Source organism: Rhinichthys klamathensis, unplaced genomic scaffold (genome assembly GCF_029890125.1).
Source record: "Rhinichthys klamathensis goyatoka isolate OS25496 unplaced genomic scaffold, OSU_Roscu_1.1 h1tg000018l_1, whole genome shotgun sequence".
Lineage (NCBI taxonomy): Eukaryota > Metazoa > Chordata > Actinopteri > Cypriniformes > Leuciscidae > Rhinichthys > Rhinichthys klamathensis.
In genome coordinates, this window is record NW_026606569.1 from 4,125,279 (window position 1) to 4,149,039 (window position 23,761).

General features: G+C 45.0%; 2 protein-coding genes across 2 annotated transcripts in view; both read left to right on the forward strand.

The window, feature by feature from the left end:
• The window catches only part of LOC130070090 (neoverrucotoxin subunit beta-like), a 52,470-nt gene extending 47,774 nt beyond the window's left edge, over window positions 1-4,696 (forward strand). The window contains exon 3 of the mRNA XM_056234376.1: window positions 4,155-4,696. Coding sequence (XP_056090351.1) covers window positions 4,155-4,696 — 542 coding nt within the window. The remainder of the gene's footprint in view (window positions 1-4,154) is intronic.
• Window positions 4,697-12,546: 7,850 nt separating this feature from the next.
• On the forward strand, window positions 12,547-23,393 carry LOC130070566 (ras-related protein Rab-19-like). Its single transcript, XM_056234991.1, has 3 exons — window positions 12,547-12,800; window positions 14,220-14,403; window positions 23,094-23,393. The coding sequence occupies exons 1-3, from the start codon at window positions 12,618-12,620 to the stop codon at window positions 23,366-23,368; spliced, it is 642 nt and encodes a 213-aa protein (XP_056090966.1). The 5' UTR covers window positions 12,547-12,617; the 3' UTR covers window positions 23,369-23,393.
• Window positions 23,394-23,761: the final 368 nt, after the last annotated feature.

Sequence of the window (23,761 nt, forward strand, 5' to 3'; positions counted from 1 at the left end):
CTCTCTCTCTCTCTCTCACACACACTCACATAAACACACTCTCTCGCACACAGTCACATATAAACACACACTCTCTCTCTCTCTCACACACACTCACATATACACACACTCTCTCTCTCTCTCTCTCTCTCTCACACACACACTCACATATACACACACACTCTCTCGCTCACACACACACACTCACATATACACTCTATACACGCTTTTGGGCAGCAGCTCAAGATGTGCTCCAATGAACCTCCTCTCTGACAAGAGTGGGCACAGTGGTGTGTCTGCCAGGCCCCAGTGAAAGAGATTGGATGGACTGGGGAGGAAATCATAGACAGACTGAACCAGGAATTTGATCCGGTGTGCCTCAGACTTCCACAATTCTGTCCACGATATTTTCCGGTCTGCCACCTTCTCCCATCGGGTCCATGCTCCCTGCTGCCGCATCCCTACTGTCCTACTGCAGCGGGCTTCTTCCACCCCAGCTCGGACCTCATCTTGGATCAGCTGTTGCCTTTCCTTTCCCTGGGCCTTGTTAAAGCAAGGTCTTGGATTGCCCCCGAGTCCTGCCCGTCCAGATGCCACTGCCCCCACCAGCTCACTGTGTTGCAGCCGTGACTACTGCCTCTTGGGCCTTCCACTTCCTGCCGTTTCTGACCTCTATGCCTGCCGAAGAGACCTTGATGTCACTGGAGTCTCTTTACAGTAGCACCTCTCTTGATCGGGTAACCATAAACTCTTCCTTCAGTCTGCTGAAGGGCAGTTTTAGCTTGTTCTTCCTCCCGTACAAGGCAATATTACTGAGGCTAACCACTTCCGCAGGGAACAGCTGACTTTCCTCTCGAAGCATTCAACGGTGGTTATTGGCACGTCATAGACCAGCAGTGGCCAGAGCAGTCGGGGCTTTATTATCTTTAGTGTTTTATTATCGTTGAAATAAATGAGCTTGTCAGATCTGAACTTAACTCACTGGGGTCGGCAATCACGCCGGCGTGATCTGCTCGCTTTTTTTCTTATCAGTGCAAAAGAGACTAAAAATACTCGGTTGATTTTGATCTTACATATAAGTGTTGTACATCATTAGATCCTGTTAAGTCTCTATTTTTTTTGTGGATTCTCACAATAAAAACAAAGTGTTGTGCTTTCCGTCAAATAAAGAAAAATAAACATAATGTGAGTTTTGCGTTCTCTCTGTCAGTGAAGTCCATTCTGAAACGCGTCCGAAAAATGAACTGTAACTAAGTCAATACTTGTCACAGAGATACGAGAGATATGTCCTTTTTAAAGCTTGTATTCTCTTCTTTTAAATTAAGTAATTTATTAAAAAAATAAATATTTCCAGTTTATGTAATCCGTTTGAAACCAAGGAGAGGTACAGATTTTTCGCTCTCCCCTCATTATCTGTAATGAGCCGAGGCCGCCACGCCCCCCGCACTGTTCACATGTAAATCGGTGATCTATGCATCTCACACGCGGACACGCCCAGCGATCAATGCCATAAACACACGAAGTTTCTTCATCAGATTCACTGATAGTTCATCGCGTTTTGAAGAAGGCACGCTACTCTGGTAAAGAGGCCCGTCAGATGATTCTGGACAGCGAGGAAGAATTCACCTTTTCCTCAGAGGAAGATTGCAACTCGACGAACGGCTGCATTTTGAAGAAATTGACCCCGCCGAGGATACAAGGTCGGAGTAAGTTGTTTAGTGTTATATAATTCCTTTTCTGATCATATAGAGCTCAAATGAATTTTCAGACTATATTTTGCCTAGTTTTGGCTAGCTTTTGACATAGGAAAGATTACCTCACAATATCCCTAACATTCGTGTACGCTCGTGTAAACTTTTTAAATGTGATACTCTCTAAACACATTTGTATATATATATATTACATATATTTCACTCAGTTTTGATTAGCTTATGACACTGATTATCATGCTAAAATACTGCCTTATGCGTAATGTATTTTGTTTGCAAATAACTGCTTAGGTTATATAATGATTTAGTGAAATATATTTCAGCCTCTGGTAAAATATGTGATAGCCTACTGTCTAAATACAATATATTTTTTATGTATAAATGTTCAGTTTTGGTTAGCCTATGACACTACTTATCATGCGTAAATACTGCCTTATGTGTAATGCATTTTGTTTGCGAATAACTGCTTAGGTTATATAATGTGATTGAGAGAAATATATTTCAGACTCCGGTAAAATATGTGATACTGTCTAAATACAATATATTTTTTATACATGTTCAGTTTTGGTTAGCCTATGACACTACTTATCATCAGTAAATACTGCCTTATGCACAGATGTTTGTGAATACAGCTGCAAATGTTTGAAATGTAGTGATGTGTCATTCGCGAACAATCCGTTCATTGTGTATCCCTAAATGCGTGCGGTCTATATGGGCCATAAACAGATACTCACGGTGACGCGTTTTACGGCCCATCAATATTTCTCCGTCCCATATGGCCCATCAACAGATATATAAATGTTCAGTTTTGACACTACTTATCATGCTTACTGCCTTATGCACAGATGTTTGTGAATACATGTGTAAATGTTTGACATGTAGTGATGTGAAAATGTTTGACATGTAGTGATGTGTCGTTCGCGATATCCGTTCATTGAGTGTATCAGTAAATACGTGCGGTCGGGCCATAAACAGATACTCGCGGTGATGCGGTCTACGGCCCATCAATAGATATGTCTCCGTCCCATGGCCCATCAACAGATATATACATACATTGTGCATCCATACCCATTAATTGTCCATCAGTTTACTTTGGATAATGTATGCTAACAGTTTTTTATTTTTAAAATTTTTTTTAGGAATGTGTCTGCATCACGTTCTCATTCTCCAGCACCTCGCAGAGGGACACGCAGGTGTCGTTCAGTTCTCAGTGCGATCGAGAATCATACTGAGTAAGTTTATAGACGTAATATTTTACAGATGAAATATAGCCTATTTGTGTTTACATCGTCATAATGTAAAAGTTCCTATTCTTGTGTGAAATTAATGATAATAATCATTAATAATGATAATAATACAGTTTCTTTGATTGTGTTATCAGCATGCTCACACTTTTTCTTTCTTCTTTTTTATAACAGATGTGACAATGAACATGTCCAAGCAGTTCCGAAGAGAGCCAAGGCAAACAAGCAGACGAGCAACAGGCAGTCACTCTGTCATGGAAAACAGAGACGGATGTGGACATGGCTCCACAGACACTGCGATTCCTTCCCGCACGGGAAACTGGACCGCAACTGAGCTCTGTAGACTCGCATTCGCCCATGAGTCTATTCAAACCATTTTTTCAGAAAGTGCTGTGTCAATTCTGTGCCACAACACCAATGCTCAGGCTGCTTAATTTTTTTTTAACCTGTGATAGTTTTATCAGGATTCTTAGATTAATAAAAATATTTTTTTTTATAAAAAAAAAAAACAAGTTTGGTCTTTTTTTTTTTCTTGTGATGTGTTGAGTGATAGGAATGACTTTATGTCTTTACATTGTTAGGACATATTTCTATTTTGAATAAATGCTGTTCTTTTTATTCATCAGTGAATCATTCTTAGTTCATCATTCTTTGTTCAGGCTCACAGCACCTTGATGGGGCATTAGCCATTGGGGGAGTGTCTTTAGTCTCCCCTGGTGTAAATCACATTAATATTCATGGACATTAACACTCCCACGCATACAGCAGTGCTGACACAAAAACTGACTCACAAATTTTAAATTGTTATATTGTTGTTTGTGAAAGAGTGGTCAGAATGATTTTCACATCATTTTGTAGTAAAAATTCTAGCCTACAAGAATAGTAACTCAAAAGTCTTGTGGACAACTATTCAGTATGTGTTAAATGGCCTTATTGCGGTGAAATTTTTCCCCCCAAAACGTACTAACCACGCATAATATTTTTTTTCTACAAAATGCAAACATGTACATCCATTTTGCTCAGATATTATTGTAGCAGAGTTTGTGCTGAATACAGCAAATTTATATGTTGGCCAATGGTATGTTTTAAGTAGCTGAAATAAGCACAAATGTCAGGGCATGTCAAAACATCTCAAGGGCCCCAAAAACACCTCAGACCCCAGAGGGTTAAGACTGAAGATAGAAAGTGTCTGTAATTCACTGATGTGTTTTCTCTCCATCAGATTCTCTTCCGCTCACTCTGGATCTGAACACTGTGAGTAAATACATCCGTCTGTCTGAGGAGAACAGAGTGATTACTAACTCTATTACGGAGCTTCAGTCGTATCCTGATCATCCAGACAGATTTGACGTGTGTCTTCAGGTGTTGTGTAGAGAGAGTGTGTGTGGACGCTGTTACTGGGAGATTGAGTGGAGTGGGAGTGTGTGTATATCAGTGTCATATAAGAGCATCAGCAGAAAGGGATCGGGTGATGAGTGTGTGTTTGGACGTAATGATCAGTCCTGGAGTTTTTTCTGCTCTTCCTCTGGTTACTCATTCAAACACAATAACATAAAGACTAAACTCCCTGTAAAGCCCATCAGCAGCAGAATAGGAGTGTGTGTGGATCCCAGTGCAGGAACTCTGTCCTTCTACAGCGTCAACAGAGACACAATGAGCCTCATCCACACAGTCCAGACCACATTCACTGACACACTCTATCCTGGGTTTAGGTTTTATAAATGGTTTGGGGTTTATTATGGATCATCAGTGAAACTGTGTTGATGAGTGAGAACAGACTGTAGAGAGATTCTACCCATAATGCTTTGGGCTGCATGATAAACCAGTAACACTGAGATGTTATAGAGTCTCTTATTGTCTCTTCATTACATTAATAACACAGTAAAATATCATGTCAGAATAAATGTGTGTAATGAATCCTCATATAGACAGAAAGATCAGTGTGTGTGTGTGTGTGTGTGTGTGAGTCACGGTGAGTGACAGTGTGTATCTGTGCTTTTCTCAAACTATATTCAGTTCTTATTGTAGTGTCACATAAATCATCTTTATTATTACTATCAAAATTACCTTTCAATGAAATGTATCATTCGATAAAACATGTTATTTGTTGTAAAATTGATAAATGTCAATTTATTGATAAATGTGAAATATATAAACCCAGATCATCTGATCATACTGTAAACACTTGATCAATTATTGTAATATAATCCAGTTTACTTTAAATAAACCTGAACAGAACTGCATTTACACACCTGGTGTTATTGTTAAAATGTCTCATCTTGAAATATGATTTTGGTCATATTGCCAATCCCACAATGACACATAATATGCACTTTTCTTTATTAATTCATACACTGTTTTAACATGTATGTTTAACTTGTTAACAACATTTGTAGCTATTGCATATTAATACTGTAATATATGGTATAAATGGTTTCTGTCCAGTTCTCTATTATTTGCTATAGCTCAATAAACTCCCCACTGGAAGGGTTTCAGAACAAGTACGGCGGAGTCACTGAGGTTTTATTGCGCACACATAAGTTACACAATATAAATACTCATCCACAAACTAGGTAGCCTGAATGCTACCGCTACGCTAGACTGTCAGTTGGATATTAGTGACATTAGTTAGGTTAGGTTGTAAACTTGCAATGAAACACAAACACCAGAATTAACTAATACAATTACACAATCATGTGATATACATTTTTGACCTGAATTACTAGCAATGCTATTTTATAGTCACTCACCGGCAAGGCGTACCAGTCCTGAACATCAACTAAATGAAAATGAAACTTAAAGGCGAGACGCCTGCACACTGTAACTATTAAGCATACGCAGACAAATAGTCTGGAGAAATATAATATAATATATATTATCTTATATTTCATATCTTATATGAAATATAAGATAATATATGCCTTCATTTGGAATAAGTTGGTAAATGTACACACATATTTTCTCAAATACCCCAGAACATAATAATACCATCCATCACTTGTAATATATATTTATATACAGGTATATATAAACACTAGTTATACCTGCTGGAAAGTTCTACAGTTTCTGCTCCCAAACATTACAGTTTTGCCTATTAGAATCTCATACTCTTTCATTGTCAGTTATTGATATTTTCTTGGAAAAAAGAAAAAACAGCATCATGTGAACTTTTTTTTTTTTTTTTTTTTATTACTTGAAACTCAATTTTAACAGACAAAATAGGTATTGAACAAACACTATTAATTTACAATTCTCAGAGGGCAGACATAATTGCAAGATACAACAAGTAACAGCAATGAGGTCTCAAAAATCTGCATTTGTGAATGAAGTATTTAGCAAGTAGTGCTGTGAACAATCTTTCTTTAGTATACCAAATTTGATTTGTTTGTATTCAAGGTGGGTTTACACATGTAATAATAATACATGACAGTTTACTGTACAATTGAGACCAAATTAACTTTGAGTGATTACAACAATAAAAAATATGTTCTGTGGTTTCAATTTCAGTTTCACAAAATTGACAAGAGTTTTCTCCGATATCAAATTTAGATTTCAGGAATTCTTTAGATGGGTATATGTCATTTATAATTTTAAAATGAATTTCTTTCACTTTAGGGAGACTTGGAAAGGTAAGATAATTCATTCTCAATTCCTTCACCTTGAGAATCTCCGGGTTAAAATCTTTAAAAATATAGTAATGTTTAATTCTACTCGAATGAAGTCTATCAATAAAAACACTTTGAATATATTTGTTGTTGCATTTATGATCTCTAATAGATAATTCACCCAGAGAAGGAGAATGTCACAGAGCAGTGTGAAAGAATTTCCTTTACCAGTAACAACATAAGATACTACAGCGTTTCAATATGCAAGACTGTAGGACCAGAGAAACACCCTGTGAGCAAAAGCTCGAGTATACTGCGGATGCAGTAAAGATGGAAGATAGCAGGGTGTACAGAGAGGCCGTGGGAAGTCTTATATACCTGACTACGTGCACCAGACCAGATTTGAGCTTTGTAGTGAGCAGGTTGTCACAGTATTTTGCTGAGCCTACAGAGGAGCAGTGGGTCACGGTGAAACACGTACTTAGATATCTCAAAGGCACAGCAGAGAAAGGGTTAAGTTTCAGGAGAAACGACCATGAAAAGCTAGGTATAAAGGCCTACAGTGATGCTGATTGGGCGGCTGATACCAGTGACAGACGCAGTACCACGGGATACTGTGTGAGCCTTAGTCAGAACAGCTCCCTAGTCTCATGGAAGACTAGAAAACAACCTACGGTTGCACTATCAACGTGTGAGGCAGAATATATGGCACTGGCTTCAACCATACAGGAGTGTCTATACCTAGAGCAGTTACTGGGAGGTATAGATAACTATGAGTACACACAAACGATAGTATATGAGGACAATCAGGGAACAATCGCTCTTGCCAACAATCCTGTAAACAGGCGAAGATGTAAGCATATCGACATAAAGTACCACTTTATCAGGTCTACTGTGGATGAGGGAAGAGTGATTTTAATGTATTGTTCTACTGACAATATGATTGCTGATGTAATGACCAAACCTGTGAATAAGTTGAAACTGAAGAGGTTTGCAGGTGCTCTGTTTTCTGATTGATGTGTATAACAGAAGTCCACATTCATTTCATTTTATTTATTTTCTTTGTTTGTTTAAGAATATAACAACCTGAGTACAAGTGGGGGTGTTAAAATATGCTCATTATGTCCTAAGTTGTATATTGTGTAATGTAAATCCTGTTCTGTGTATAGCATATGTTTATGCCACAAGAGGACACTCAAGTACAAACTATGTAGGACGCGTTTGCGTTATTATGTTTGTCCTTTCTGACTTTATGCAGTTCATTCAGGCTGGTGAGACTGATGTGTCTGCAGCGCGAATAATAAATATGCCGAGATCGGCTAAAGATGATTCATCTCTATCGTCCACTTTTTCTTTTGAATGCAACGCTAGCTGAAACATAACAACACTCTCTCTTACACACACACACACACGCTCATGCTCTCTCTCTCTCACACATACACACACACACACACGCTCATGCTCTCTCTCTCTCTCTCTCACACACACACACACACACACACACGCTCATGCTCTCTCTCTCACACACACACACACACACGCTCATGCTCTCTCTCTCTCACACATACACACACACACACACACGCTCATGCTCTCTCTCTCTCTCTCTCACACACACACACACACACACACACACACACACACACACACACACACGCTCATGCTCTCTCTCTCACACACACACACACACACGCTCATGCTCTCTCTCTTAAGCCCCGTTCACACTACACGCGACCAAGCGACGCGATACCATTCATTTCAATGGTGAGTGGGCGACTTCCGGCGACAAGCGCGACAGCGACCGGATGGGCGTGTCTGGCGACGCGACAAAGTTGAGATCGGTTTAACCCTCTGATTATCTTCATTTAGGGTCTACACTTGTTATCTTTGGGGTCTCCAGGGACCCCAGACAATAACATTGCATTTTGTAACAGTATAATAAAAATTTTTTTACAAATGTAATTTTACTCTGTTTATTAATGTTTTTACTCAACATTTGTGCAGTTTTGGGAGGATTTTTGATATTTTTTAAATTTCTAAAAATAAATAAATAAATATTTAAATAAATAGTTTTTTTTACAAAAAACAGCATTTTATGTAAAATTCACTTTATAAAGGACCCAGATTTCTAACTTTCATTTATGGGGATAACATGGATAATTGTATATGATTTAATGTAAGATTTTTGCCCTTTTTTTGGAAAATGAAGTTTTAAAATAAAAAAATTCACTTTAACCACTATATTGCTATAGAGCTCCATTATATGCTATTTGCTGTTTGATTAACCAAAATACATCTTTTCACAAGTTGGATTCAGTTGGATTGAGTTGGATTCATATATAAATATTTTAAAATCAAAATTATAAAAAAGAATTATATACTTTTGGTCAAAGTTTAGCATATTTTGTATTAAGTTTAGCATATTTTGTATTGAAAAAAGTTCTTCAATAATGTTACTTTATGATTAGAATCAAACCTGAACAAGATGTTACAAAAAATCTTGGAGTCTTTAGATTTTATCATTTATTTCAATTATCTGTTTTTAATATAATTCTATCATTTTTAATCAACGTTTCAGTTACAAACTGTAACAGAACAAAAAATAACAGAAATGAACAGTTATATTACATATTGAGAAAAAAAAACAAAAGTGCAATGAACTGAACAGCAATAACAAATGATCAAATAAAGCAGTAAAAAAATAAAATGGTTGTAATATAAAAATTATTTTGTTAAAAAAACTGATTGGGAAATTTTTGTTTTTTGAACAAATATGAACAACAATTGGTGGTGCACTGGAGGTGTTCACGAGTCAGTGCACTGCAGGCAGTATGCGTAGTACGTTGCATGACTTCTGCAGACACACATTCTGTGTGTGTGTGTGTGTGTATTTTCGTTGTGTCAGTGTCACCAATTTATATTTGTGGTGGTTCTGCATTTTATTTGACAAATTATAAGACTTTTTTTATAGCCTTACAAATGTATTTCTGTGTGTATGTGTATGTGTGGTTGTGTGTGTGTGTGTGTGTGTGTGTGTGGCGAGCATGATAATTTTGCATTGTGGATGTTTTTTACATTGTTGGAAGTGTGCCATTTCATTTCTGTCCATGTGATCTGCGTTGTTTCTGATTTTGATGATGAATATTATATATTTACTATGCGGGGTCTCCAGGGACCCCGAAGACAACAAGTGTGACTATTTTTTTCACGGCAACATAATAACAGATATCATTCCAATTTTTTTTTTCTTTTGTAGATCTATGAAGTGTTAAGAGCTGTAATAATAATAATTCATTACATTTATATAGCGCTTTTCTAGGCACTCAAAGCGCTTCACATGGAAGGGGGAATCTCCTCAACCACCACCAGCTGTAGAAAGTTTCATACCATTTGGACAAAGAGAACATTTTTTTTAATTTGACCAAAAGTCATTTGCGGGTTAAAAAGACCCCAAAGATAACCAGAGGGTTAACTTTATGCAAATGGGGAGCGACTTTCGGGAGCGACAACCAATAGGAGCGGAGCGCGTGTGATCCTTCTCCACATCATTGGATGTCATTCATAAAGGCAACCAGTAGTGGGAACTCCCACTAGCGACCTCATCGCCAGCCACTGGCGACATGCAGCGACAAAGTCGCTTGTAGTGTGAACGGGGCTTTACACACACACACGCTCATGCTCTCTCTCTCTTACACACACACACACACTCATGCTCTCTCTCTCACACACACGCTCATGGTCTCACACACACACACACACACACACACACACACACACACACACAGTCATGCTCTCTCTCTCTCTCTTACACACACACACACACACACATGCTCTCTCTCTCTTACACACACACACACACACACACACACACACACACACACACACACACACACACACACACACACACTCATGCTCTCTCTCTCTCTTACACACACACACACACATGCTCTCTCTCTCTTACACACACTCATGTCTGGCTTACTACCTTTGTGGGGACTCTCCATAGACGTAATGGTTTTTATACTGTACAAACTGTATATTCTGTCCCCTAACACTAACCCTACCCCTAAACCTACCTATCACACACAACTTTCTGCATTTTTACATTTCCAAAAAAACTAATTCTGTATGAGTTATAAGCGTGTTTACCCATGAGGACCTCAGTTTAGGCCCACAGTGACACGAGTCCCCATGAGTCTGTGTGCATTCAGGTTTAAGTCCCCACCGGGATAGAAAAACATGTACACACACACGCTCATGCTCTCTCTCTCTCTCTCTCACACACACACACACACTCATGCTCGCTCTCTCTCTCTCTCACACACACACTGTAAACCCAGATTTTGCTTCTACTTAAACTTACGAGTGATCATTACTTATTCTTTTATGTTTAGTAAAAACCTGCTATCATTACTTAACAACATTAGTTGTTTGTACTATTTAGCTGAAATATTCATTGCACTAATCAGGTTTAGCAGAGATTACTTGGTATGTTTAGTTTCATAAGGAAGGGGAGGGGTTCAAACACCACACAAATCAAAAGGCAGAAACCACTGGTATTCAAAAACCTGCCTGGTCACGTGAAAAGACCCGCGTCTAACGTGCTTCCAAGGGGCTCTACACCTGGCGGGACGAGCACAGGTCTCGGCAGCAGACGGTATTGAGATGTTGATGAATTATTGTTTAATTTAATTAAAAAATAGTCACCATAATGGTGATAAGTGTAGGCTTTAGTTGGGCTCTTGCCCTTGAGATTTGAATTAGATTTTCTCTGGCTGCTTTACCTGTGTGTTCAAAAGGCACAATTGTTATAGCAAAAACGCCAAGAGTAAAGTGATCCAGTGATGACTGCATACTGATGTTGTCATCAATAAAGAGTAAAAGTCATGAAAAGTGAAAAATTAAAATTGCAATGAATGCTGGGTACCTAGTACACCTGTACTCAAAACATTTTTAGAATATGAACTAATGATTTTCAGTAAAGACTTCTAATGTAAACTTGATTTGTCTACTGCACCCACTTAAGATTATATGTTAATACAACTCAACATGTTTAGTTTCAGCTTGTGTAAACAGTTTTTTTCCCTTTTTCTTCAGGAAAACAGTGTAGAGGCTTCATTTAACTGATAGAGTAACATGTGGCTGTGAATTGGACAATAAATAAAATAAATAATTTGTGAAAAACATTGTTGTGAAGTTATTTCCCCGGCATGTATCCAGCAGAAGACAACTTGCAAAGTCCTGCATAATCACATGTTCATGTTCTGCAGGAACTGTGATTATTATATTTTAAAACCCTGCAGGGATGTAATTCCCGGATCATAACTCATGCAGGCATTCCTTCAGGAAAATGAGCTGAGAATCCTGTAGGAAATCTGCATAATAATCCTGCAGGTTACTTTCGTAAGGGACTTGACGCAAGTGACGCGTAACCTATAGCAACAGGTTATTGCAGCGACGCCTCACACTGACAGACACGTAAAAATAAACGTGAATTGTACACATTGTCATGTTAATTATAATCAAATGCATTTTGTTTTATTGACCTCAATATTATCATTGATATTTGTTTGAGAAGGGCACTTTTGATTAATTTTGAAAAAGGGCAGGGGTTATATATATAATATTATTAGCTACAAGGTACATCGAGGTCATTCAAGATACAAAAGTCGTATCAAATTGCAAAATAATTTACACAAACATGTTTCATAACCAAATCCATACTTGTTTTACATTAAGAACGTAAATACAATATTTTTAAACAGTTAAAATGCAACAAAAAAAAAAGTTACCTCTCATAATTTTTAACATATAAGGTTTAGTTTGAGAATGATCAATATTTTCTGAACTATTTAAAGGCAACATTTTCTTTTGCAGGATATTAAATTCATGTAAACAGCAAAACATGTGCAGGCAGTGGCTGCACTACGTTACCCAGAATGCACCTGAGCGGGTGGCGGTCACACCTGTGGAACCGGGTTGAGGAGGAAGGTGAGAGCAGCAGCGCAGCGAGACTGACAGCAGACCTCTCTCTCTCTCTGTGTGAGTGTGTGTGTGAGAGAGCTATGGGATCCTGACCCATGGATCCTCAGGACGACTCCTTCGACTTCCTCTTCAAGATCATCCTCATCGGGGACTCGAACGTGGGCAAGACCTGCCTGGTGCAGAGCTTCAGCACGGGCCGCTTCTGCGAGAGCCAGCAGAACACCATCGGCGTGGACTTCACCGTGCGCACGCTCAGCATCGAGGGCCGCAGAGTGAAGGTCAGGGGTCACGCCGCCGCTCGTGTCCGTGATGTTAGTGTGTGTATCCGCAGGTCAGTGTGATCCTGCTGCTGCACGTGTGGCTGTTACACTGAGCCGGCTCAGCCAGTCGAGCAGGTTTACCCTCTCAGTGTGTGTTAGTGTCGCACGTCAGGGGGAAAACACTGCTGCTTCCTGCATCACACGCAAACATGCTAGGCTTTATCTCTAATATATGCGTGTGTGTGAATCCAGAAGTATAAAGGGTTGCACTGTATTTTGATGGTGCCTTTTGTACATTCTGTTGACTATAAGTGACTTTGTAACTACATGTGAACTTACTCTAACGCTACCAGTCTACTAATACTCTAATGAGAGTTATGTTACTTGCTTTATATTACTTATAGTCAATAGAAGGGTTTACCAAGTGTAAACACCTGACCAAGTGTCGAGGTGTCCATGAGCAAGACACCTAACCCCAGCTGTGTGTGTGTGTGTGAGACACCTAACCCCAGCTGCTCCCGACGAGCTGGATGTAGCCTTGTATGGCTAACACCATGGATCGCCGTCGGTGTATAAATGGGTGAATGTGAGGCAAATTGTAATGCGCTTTTGGTGGCTTTGAAAGCGCTATATAAATTCAGTCCATTTACCATAGTGTACAGTGGTAAATGTACCATAAGCAGTGTACAGTGTTCTGCAATGTAGTTTATTACAGCATTAGGCCGTATACAATGTTCATGAGGCAGAATGTAGTGTACAGTATTTACTATGTCATGTAGTGTACAGTGTTCAGTATGTCATGTACAGTGTTCAGTATGTAGTACTTTAGTGTAGTATGTAGTGTTCAGTATGTCATGTAGTGTTCAGTATGACATGTAGTGTACAGTGTTTAGTATGTAGTGTTCAGTATGTCATGTAGTGTTCAGTATGTCATGTAGTGTACAGTGTTCAGTATGTAGTGTTCAGTATGTCATGTACAGTGTTCAGTATGTAGTGTTCAGTATGTCATGTAGTGTACAGTGTTCAGTATATAGTGTTCAGTATGTCATGTAGTGTTCAGTATGCAGTAGTGTAGTGTAGTATGTAGTGTTCAGTATGTCATGTAGTGTAGTGTAGTATGTAGTGTTCAGTATGTCATGTAGTGTAGTGTAGTATGTAGTGTTCAGTATGCAGTAGTGTAATATGTAGTGTTCAGTATGTCATGTACACTGTTCAGTATGCAGTACTGTAGTGTAGTATGTAGTGTTCAGTATGTCATGTACACTGTTCAGTATATCATGTTTATTGTTCAGTATGCAGTGAGCCAGTGTTCTCTCACGTGAGGCCACAGCGCCGCAGGTGTGTTTGGTTTCCATGCCTCTCTGTCAGAGGAGCAGCAGTGATCAGTGAACCTTGTGCACTGACTCTCTCTCTCTCTCTGTGTGTGTGTGTGTGCAGATGCAGGTGTGGGACACGGCGGGGCAGGAGCGCTTCCGCAATATCACGCAGAGCTACTACCGCAGCGCACACGGGGCCATGATCGCCTACGACATCAGCCGCCGGGACACCTTCAGCTCGCTGCCGCGCTGGATCGACGAGCTTAAGAAGTTCGGGGCCGCTAACGTGCTCACCGCGCTCATCGGTACGACTGAACGCTAGTCCTCCACACGCTGAACGCTGAGTCACTGAACGTAGCCGCTAACGTGCTCACCGCGCTCATCGGTACAACTGAACGCTAGTCCTCCACACGCTGAGTCCCTGAACAGAGCCGCTAACGCGTTCACCGCGCTCATCGGTACGACTGAATGCTAGTCCTTCACACGCTGAGTCCCTGAACGGAGCCGCTAACATGCTCACCGCGCTCATCGGTACGACTGAACGCTAGTCCTTCACACGCTGAGTCACTGAACAGAGCCGCTAACATGCTCACCGCGCTCATCGGGACGATTGAACGCTAGTCTTCCACACGATCAGTCATTGAACGGAGCCGCTGACATGCTCACCACGCTCATCGGTACAACTAAACACTAGTCCTCCACACGCTGAACGCTGAGTCACTGAACAGAGCCGCTAACGTGCTCACTGCACTCATCGGTACGACTAAACACTAGTCTTCCGCACGCTAAAAGTAATTGAACGGAGCCGCTAACGCGCTCATCGGTATGATTGAACGCTCGTCCCCCACACTATCAGTCATTGAACGGAGCCGCTAACATGCTCACCGCGCTCATCGGGACGACTGAACGCTAGTCTTCCACACGATCAGTCATTGAACGGAGCCGCTAACATGCTCACCGCACTCATCGGTACGACTAAACGCTAGTCCTCCACACGATCAGTCACTGAACAGAGCCGCTAACATGCTCACCGCGCTCATCGGTATGACTGAACACTAGTCCTCCACACGCTGAACGCTGAGTCACTGAACAGAGCCGCTAACGTGCTCACTGCACTCATCGGTACGACTAAACACTAGTCCTCCACACGCTGAACGTTGAGTCACTGAACAGAGCCGCTAACGTGCTCACCACGCTCATCGGTATGACTGAACACTAGTCCTCCACACGCTGAACGCTGAGTCACTGAACAGAGCCGCTAACGTGCTCACTGCACTCATCGGTATGACTGAACACTAGTCCTCCACACGCTGAACGTTGAGTCACTGAACAGAGCCGCTAACGTGCTCACCGCGCTCATCGGTATGACTGAACACTAGTCCTCCAAACGCTGAACGCTGAGTCACTGAACAGAGCCGCTAACGTGCTCACTGCACTCATCGGTACGACTGAACACTAGTCCTCCACACGCTGAACGCTTAGTCACTGAACAGAGCCGCAAACGTGCTCACTGCACTCATCGGTACGACTAAACACTAGTCCTCCACACGCTGAACGTTGAGTCACTGAACAGAGCCGCTAACGTGCTCACCGCGCTCATCAGTATGACTGAACACTAGTCCTCCACTCGCTGAACGTTGAGTCACTGAACAGAGCTGCTAACGTGCTCACCGCGCTCATCGGTACGACTAAACACTAGTCCTCCACACGCTGAACGTTGAGTCACTGAACAGAGCCGCTAACGTGCTCACCGCGCTCATCGGTACGACTGAACACTAGTCTTCTGCACGCTGAACGCTAAAAGTAACTGAATGGAGCCGCTAACGCGCTCATCGGTACGACTGAGCGCTAGTCTTCCACATGCTGAACGCTAAGAGTAACTGAATGGAGCCGCTAACGCGCTCATCGGTATGACTGAACGCTAGTCTTCCACATGCTGAACGCTAAGAGTAACTGAATGGAGCCGCTAACGCGCTCATCGGTACGACTGAACGCTAGTCCTCCACACGCTGAGTCACTGAACAGAGCCGCTAACATGCTCACTGCGCTCATCGGTACGACTGAACGCTAGTCCTCCACACGCTGAGTCACTGAACAGAGCCGCTAACGTGCTCACTGCGCTCATCGGTACGACTGAACGCTAGTCTTCCACACGATCAGTCATTGAACGGAGCCGCTAACATGCTCACCGCGCTCATCGGTACGACTGAACGCTAGTCCTCCACACGCTGAGTCACTGAACAGAGCCGCTAACATGCTCACCGCGCTCATCGGGACAACTGAACGCTAGTCTTCCACACGATCAGTCATTGAACGGAGCCGCTGACATGCTCACCACGCTCATCGGTACGACTAAACACTAGTCTTCCACACGCTGAACGCTGAGTCACTGAACGGAGCAGCTAACGTGCTCACTGCACTCATCGGTACGATTAAACACTAGTCTTCCGCACGCTAAAAGTAATTGAACGGAGCCGCTAACGCGCTCATCGGTATGATTGAACGCTCGTCCCCCACACTATCAGTCATTGAACGGAGCCGCTAACATGCTCACCGCGCTAATCGGGACGACTGAACGCTAGTCTTCCACACGATCAGTCATTGAACAGAGCCGCTAACATGCTCACCGCACTCATCGGTACGACTGAACACTAGTCCTCCACACGCTGAACGCTTAGTCACTGAACAGAGCCGCAAACGTGCTCACTGCACTCATCGGTACGACTAAACACTAGTCCTCCACACGCTGAACGTTGAGTCACTGAACAGAGCCGCTAACGTGCTCACCGCGCTCATCGGTATGACTGAACACTAGTCCTCCACACGCTGAACGTTGAGTCACTGAACAGAGCTGCTAACGTGCTCACCGCGCTCATCGGTACGACTAAACACTAGTCCTCCACACGCTGAACGTTGAGTCACTGAACAGAGCCGCTAACGTGCTCACCGCGCTCATCGGTACGACTGAACACTAGTCTTCTGCACGCTGAACGCTAAAAGTAACTGAATGGAGCCGCTAACGCGCTCATCGGTACGACTGAGCGCTAGTCTTCCACATGCTGAACGCTAAGAGTAACTGAATGGAGCCGCTAACGCGCTCATCGGTATGACTGAACGCTAGTCTTCCACATGCTGAACGCTAAGAGTAACTGAATGGAGCCGCTAACGCGCTCATCGGTACGACTGAACGCTAGTCCTCCACACGCTGAGTCACTGAACAGAGCCGCTAACATGCTCACTGCGCTCATCGGTACGACTGAACGCTAGTCCTCCACACGCTGAGTCACTGAACAGAGCCGCTAACGTGCTCACTGCGCTCATCGGTACGACTGAACGCTAGTCTTCCACACGATCAGTCATTGAACGGAGCCGCTAACATGCTCACCGCGCTCATCGGTACGACTGAACGCTAGTCCTCCACACGCTGAGTCACTGAACAGAGCCGCTAACATGCTCACCGCGCTCATCGGGACAACTGAACGCTAGTCTTCCACACGATCAGTCATTGAACGGAGCCGCTGACATGCTCACCACGCTCATCGGTACGACTAAACACTAGTCTTCCACACGCTGAACGCTGAGTCACTGAACGGAGCAGCTAACGTGCTCACTGCACTCATCGGTACGATTAAACACTAGTCTTCCGCACGCTAAAAGTAATTGAACGGAGCCGCTAACGCGCTCATCGGTATGATTGAACGCTCGTCCCCCACACTATCAGTCATTGAACGGAGCCGCTAACATGCTCACCGCGCTAATCGGGACGACTGAACGCTAGTCTTCCACACGATCAGTCATTGAACAGAGCCGCTAACATGCTCACCGCACTCATCGGTACGACTGAACACTAGTCCTCCACACGCTGAACGCTTAGTCACTGAACAGAGCCGCAAACGTGCTCACTGCACTCATCGGTACGACTAAACACTAGTCCTCCACACGCTGAACGTTGAGTCACTGAACAGAGCCGCTAACGTGCTCACCGCGCTCATCGGTATGACTGAACACTAGTCCTCCACACGCTGAACGTTGAGTCACTGAACAGAGCTGCTAACGTGCTCACCGCGCTCATCGGTACGACTAAACACTAGTCCTCCACACGCTGAACGTTGAGTCACTGAACAGAGCCGCTAACGTGCTCACCGCGCTCATCGGTACGACTGAACACTAGTCTTCTGCACGCTGAACGCTAAAAGTAACTGAATGGAGCCGCTAACGCGCTCATCGGTACGACTGAGCGCTAGTCTTCCACATGCTGAACGCTAAGAGTAACTGAATGGAGCCGCTAACGCGCTCATCGGTATGACTGAACGCTAGTCTTCCACATGCTGAACGCTAAGAGTAACTGAATGGAGCCGCTAACGCGCTCATCGGTACGACTGAACGCTAGTCCTCCACACGCTGAGTCACTGAACAGAGCCGCTAACATGCTCACTGCGCTCATCGGTACGACTGAACGCTAGTCCTCCACACGCTGAGTCACTGAACAGAGCCGCTAACGTGCTCACTGCGCTCATCGGTACGACTGAACGCTAGTCTTCCACACGATCAGTCATTGAACGGAGCCGCTAACATGCTCACCGCGCTCATCGGTACGACTGAACGCTAGTCCTCCACACGCTGAGTCACTGAACAGAGCCGCTAACATGCTCACCGCGCTCATCGGGACAACTGAACGCTAGTCTTCCACACGATCAGTCATTGAACGGAGCCGCTGACATGCTCACCACGCTCATCGGTACGACTAAACACTAGTCTTCCACACGCTGAACGCTGAGTCACTGAACGGAGCAGCTAACGTGCTCACTGCACTCATCGGTACGATTAAACACTAGTCTTCCGCACGCTAAAAGTAATTGAACGGAGCCGCTAACGCGCTCATCGGTATGATTGAACGCTCGTCCCCCACACTATCAGTCATTGAACGGAGCCGCTAACATGCTCACCGCGCTAATCGGGACGACTGAACGCTAGTCTTCCACACGATCAGTCATTGAACAGAGCCGCTAACATGCTCACCGCACTCATCGGTACGACTGAACACTAGTCCTCCACACGCTGAACGCTTAGTCACTGAACAGAGCCGCAAACGTGCTCACTGCACTCATCGGTACGACTAAACACTAGTCCTCCACACGCTGAACGTTGAGTCACTGAACAGAGCCGCTAACGTGCTCACCGCGCTCATCGGTATGACTGAACACTAGTCCTCCACACGCTGAACGTTGAGTCACTGAACAGAGCTGCTAACGTGCTCACCGCGCTCATCGGTACGACTAAACACTAGTCCTCCACACGCTGAACGCTTAGTCACTGAACAGAGCCGCAAACGTGCTCACTGCACTCATCGGTACGACTAAACACTAGTCCTCCACACGCTGAACGTTGAGTCACTGAACAGAGCCGCTAACGTGCTCACCGCGCTCATCGGTATGACTGAACACTAGTCCTCCACACGCTGAACGTTGAGTCACTGAACAGAGCTGCTAACGTGCTCACCGCGCTCATCGGTACGACTAAACACTAGTCCTCCACACGCTGAACGTTGAGTCACTGAACAGAGCCGCTAACGTGCTCACCGCGCTCATCGGTACGACTGAACACTAGTCTTCTGCACGCTGAACGCTAAAAGTAACTGAATGGAGCCGCTAACGCGCTCATCGGTACGACTGAGCGCTAGTCTTCCACATGCTGAACGCTAAGAGTAACTGAATGGAGCCGCTAACGCGCTCATCGGTATGACTGAACGCTAGTCTTCCACATGCTGAACGCTAAGAGTAACTGAATGGAGCCGCTAACGCGCTCATCGGTACGACTGAACGCTAGTCCTCCACACGCTGAGTCACTGAACAGAGCCGCTAACATGCTCACTGCGCTCATCGGTACGACTGAACGCTAGTCCTCCACACGCTGAGTCACTGAACAGAGCCGCTAACGTGCTCACTGCGCTCATCGGTACGACTGAACGCTAGTCTTCCACACGATCAGTCATTGAACGGAGCCGCTAACATGCTCACCGCGCTCATCGGTACGACTGAACGCTAGTCCTCCACACGCTGAGTCACTGAACAGAGCCGCTAACATGCTCACCGCGCTCATCGGGACAACTGAACGCTAGTCTTCCACACGATCAGTCATTGAACGGAGCCGCTGACATGCTCACCACGCTCATCGGTACGACTAAACACTAGTCTTCCACACGCTGAACGCTGAGTCACTGAACGGAGCAGCTAACGTGCTCACTGCACTCATCGGTACGATTAAACACCTAGTCTTCCACACGATCAGTCAATGAACAGAGCCGCTAACATGCTCACCGCGCTCATCGGTACGACTGAACGCTAGTCTTCCACACGATCAGTCATTGAACAGAGCCGCTAACATGCTCACCGCGCTAATCGGGACGACTGAACGCTAGTCCTCCACACGATCAGTCATTGAACGGAGCCGCTAACGTGCTCACCGCGCTCATCGGGACGACTGAACGCTAGTCTTCCACACGATCAGTCATTGAACGGAGCCGCTAACATGCTCACCGCGCTCATCGGTACGACTGAACGCTAGTCTTCCACACGATCAGTCATTGAACGGAGCCGCTAACGTGCTCACCGCGCTCATCGGTACGACTAAACACTAGTCTTCCACACGCTGAACGCTGAGTCACTGAACGGAGCAGCTAACGTGCTCACTGCACTCATCGGTACGATTAAACACTAGTCTTCCGCACGCTAAAAGTAATTGAACGGAGCCGCTAACGCGCTCATCGGTATGATTGAACGCTCGTCCCCCACACTATCAGTCATTGAACGGAGCCGCTAACATGCTCACCGCGCTAATCGGGACGACTGAACGCTAGTCTTCCACACGATCAGTCATTGAACGGAGCCGCTAACATGCTCACCGCGCTAATCGGGACGACTGAACGCTAGTCCTCCACACGATCAGTCATTGAACGGAGCCGCTAACGTGCTCACCGCGCTCATCGGGACGACTGAACGCTAGTCTTCCACACGATCAGTCATTGAACGGAGCCGCTAACGTGCTCACCGCGCTCATCGGGACGACTGAACGCTAGTCTTCCACACGATCAGTCAATGAACAGAGCCGCTAACATGCTCACCGCGCTCATCGGTACGACTGAACGCTAGTCTTCCACACGATCAGTCATTGAACAGAGCCGCTAACATGCTCACCGCGCTCATCGGTACGACTGAACGCTAGTCTTCCACACGATCAGTCATTGAACAGAGCCGCTAACATGCTCACCGCGCTCATCGGTACGACTGAACGCTAGTCTTCCACACGATCAGTCATTGAACAGAGCCGCTAACATGCTCACCGCGCTCATCGGTACGACTGAACGCTAGTCTTCCACACGATCAGTCATTGAACAGAGCCGCTAACATGCTCACCGCGCTCATCGGTACGACTGAACGCTAGTCTTCCACACGATCAGTCATTGAACAGAGCCGCTAACATGCTCACCGCGCTAATCGGGACGACTGAACGCTAGTCTTCCACACGATCAGTCATTGAACAGAGCCGCTAACATGCTCACCGCGCTAATCGGTACGACTGAACGCTAGTCCTCCACACGATCAGTCATTGAACGGAGCCGCTAACATGCTCACCGCGCTCATCGGTACGACTGAACGCTAGTCTTCCACACGATCAGTCATTGAACAGAGCCGCTAACATGCTCACCGCGCTCATCGGTACGACTGAACGCTAGTCTTCCACACGATCAGTCATTGAACAGAGCCGCTAACATGCTCACCGCGCTAATCGGGACGACTGAACGCTAGTCCTCCACACGATCAGTCATTGAACGGAGCCGCTAACATGCTCACCGCACTCATCGGTACGACTGAACGCTAGTCTTCCACACGATCAGTCACTGAACAGAGCCGCTAACATGCATCACCGCGCTCATCGGTACAACTGAACGCTAGTCCTCCACACGGTGAACGCTCAGTCACTGAACAGAGCCGCTAACATGCATCACCGCGCTCATCGGTACAACTGAACGCTAGTCCTCCACACGGTGAACGCTCAGTCACTGAACAGAGCCGCTAACATGCATCACCGCGCTCATCGGTACAACTGAACGCTAGTCCTCCACACGGTGAACGCTCAGTCACTGAACAGAGCCGCTAACATGCTCACCGCGCTCATCGGTACGACTGAACGCTAGTCTTCCACACGATCAGTCACTGAACAGAGCCGCTAACATGCTCACCGCGCTCATCGGTACAACTGAACGCTAGTCCTCCACACGGTGAACGCTCAGTCACTGAACAGAGCCGCTAACATGCTCACCGCGCTCATCGGTACGACTGAACGCTAGTCTTCCACACGATCAGTCACTGAACAGAGCCGCTAACATGCATCACCGCGCTCATCGGTACAACTGAACGCTAGTCCTCCACACGGTGAACGCTCAGTCACTGAACAGAGCCGCTAACATGCTCACCGCGCTCATCGGTACGACTGAACGCTAGTCTTCCACACGATCAGTCACTGAACAGAGCCGCTAACATGCTCACCGCGCTCATCGGTACAACTGAACGCTAGTCCTCCACACGGTGAACGCTCAGTCACTCAACGTAGCCGAGGTGGTGTGACGCTAACATATAGCAAAGAAACAGCTATTAGTGACATCAGCGGCAATCCACGTCACTCAAGTGGCCACACCCTTAATTATGCACAAATTTAAGCCTTAATGTAAATTAAACTGATGAGTTATAAAAACAATTCACCCCCCTCACAGTCGTCATGAAGGGCAAAATTAGCTCTATAGACCATAACCACTTTTTGCTCCAGGCTGTAAACATGTTATCTTCTGCTGTAAAGTTGGGCATTTTAACATGCGGGTCTGTGGGATTGAGGCTCTTCTGCAGCCGGCCTCTAGTGGCCAGTGGAGGAACTGCAGTTTAACTCACTCAGTGTTGGTTTCACGAGAGAGATGTGAAGGTCTAAACGTGTGTTTCCTCAGGTAACAAGCGAGACCTGGAGGCGGAGCGCGAGGTGCAGTTCGAGGAGGCGTGCAGGCTAGCGGAGGAGAAGGGCCTGCTAGCGGCGGTGGAGACGTCGGCGAGAGACGCCTGGAGCGTGGAGGAGGCCTTCGTCGTGATGGCTCGCCGGCTGCTGATGCAGAACGACACCAGCGTCACTGACGACCACACACACGCCGTGATGCTGCGGAGCAACTCACACACCGTCAGCCTGACCTCAGCATCAGCCGACGAGAAGAAGCCCTGCGCGTGCTGACACACACACACACACATACACATACACATACACACAGTCCACTCTCATCGCATCGACCTGAAGCCCTGCGCGTGCTGATACACACACACACACGACTGCTTCACTGCCGCTCTGAACACGAGGCTTGGAGATCACGTGACCTGTGAACTCCTCATGTGTGTTCTGTTACAGTGATTTCACCACACCACACACACACACACAAAAGCACATTGAGCCAAAGCTGACACTTGTTTCCCCCCCTGAGTCCCGCATCATCAGCTGTGTATGTACTGTGTGTTCTTGTGAGATGTTCCTGACCCCTGACCCCAGACTCTGCTCTTGTGTTAAGCACTCAGGAACCAGACCTCGTATCTCTACTGATCTGATAGTGTGTGAGTCCAGGTGTGTGTGTGT

What these genes read in the sequence shown, in the direction of transcription:
- LOC130070566 (XM_056234991.1), top strand. Translation starts at nt 12,618, where the DNA reads ATGGATCCTCAGGACGACTCCTTCGACTTCCTCTTCAAGATCATCCTC. An exon ending in TCGAGGGCCGCAGAGTGAAG is followed by an intron (nt 12,801 to 14,219) that starts GTCAGGGGTCAC and finishes GTGTGTGTGCAG; the next exon opens with ATGCAGGTGTGGGACACGGC. An exon ending in CGTGCTCACCGCGCTCATCG is followed by an intron (nt 14,404 to 23,093) that starts GTACGACTGAAC and finishes GTGTTTCCTCAG; the next exon opens with GTAACAAGCGAGACCTGGAG.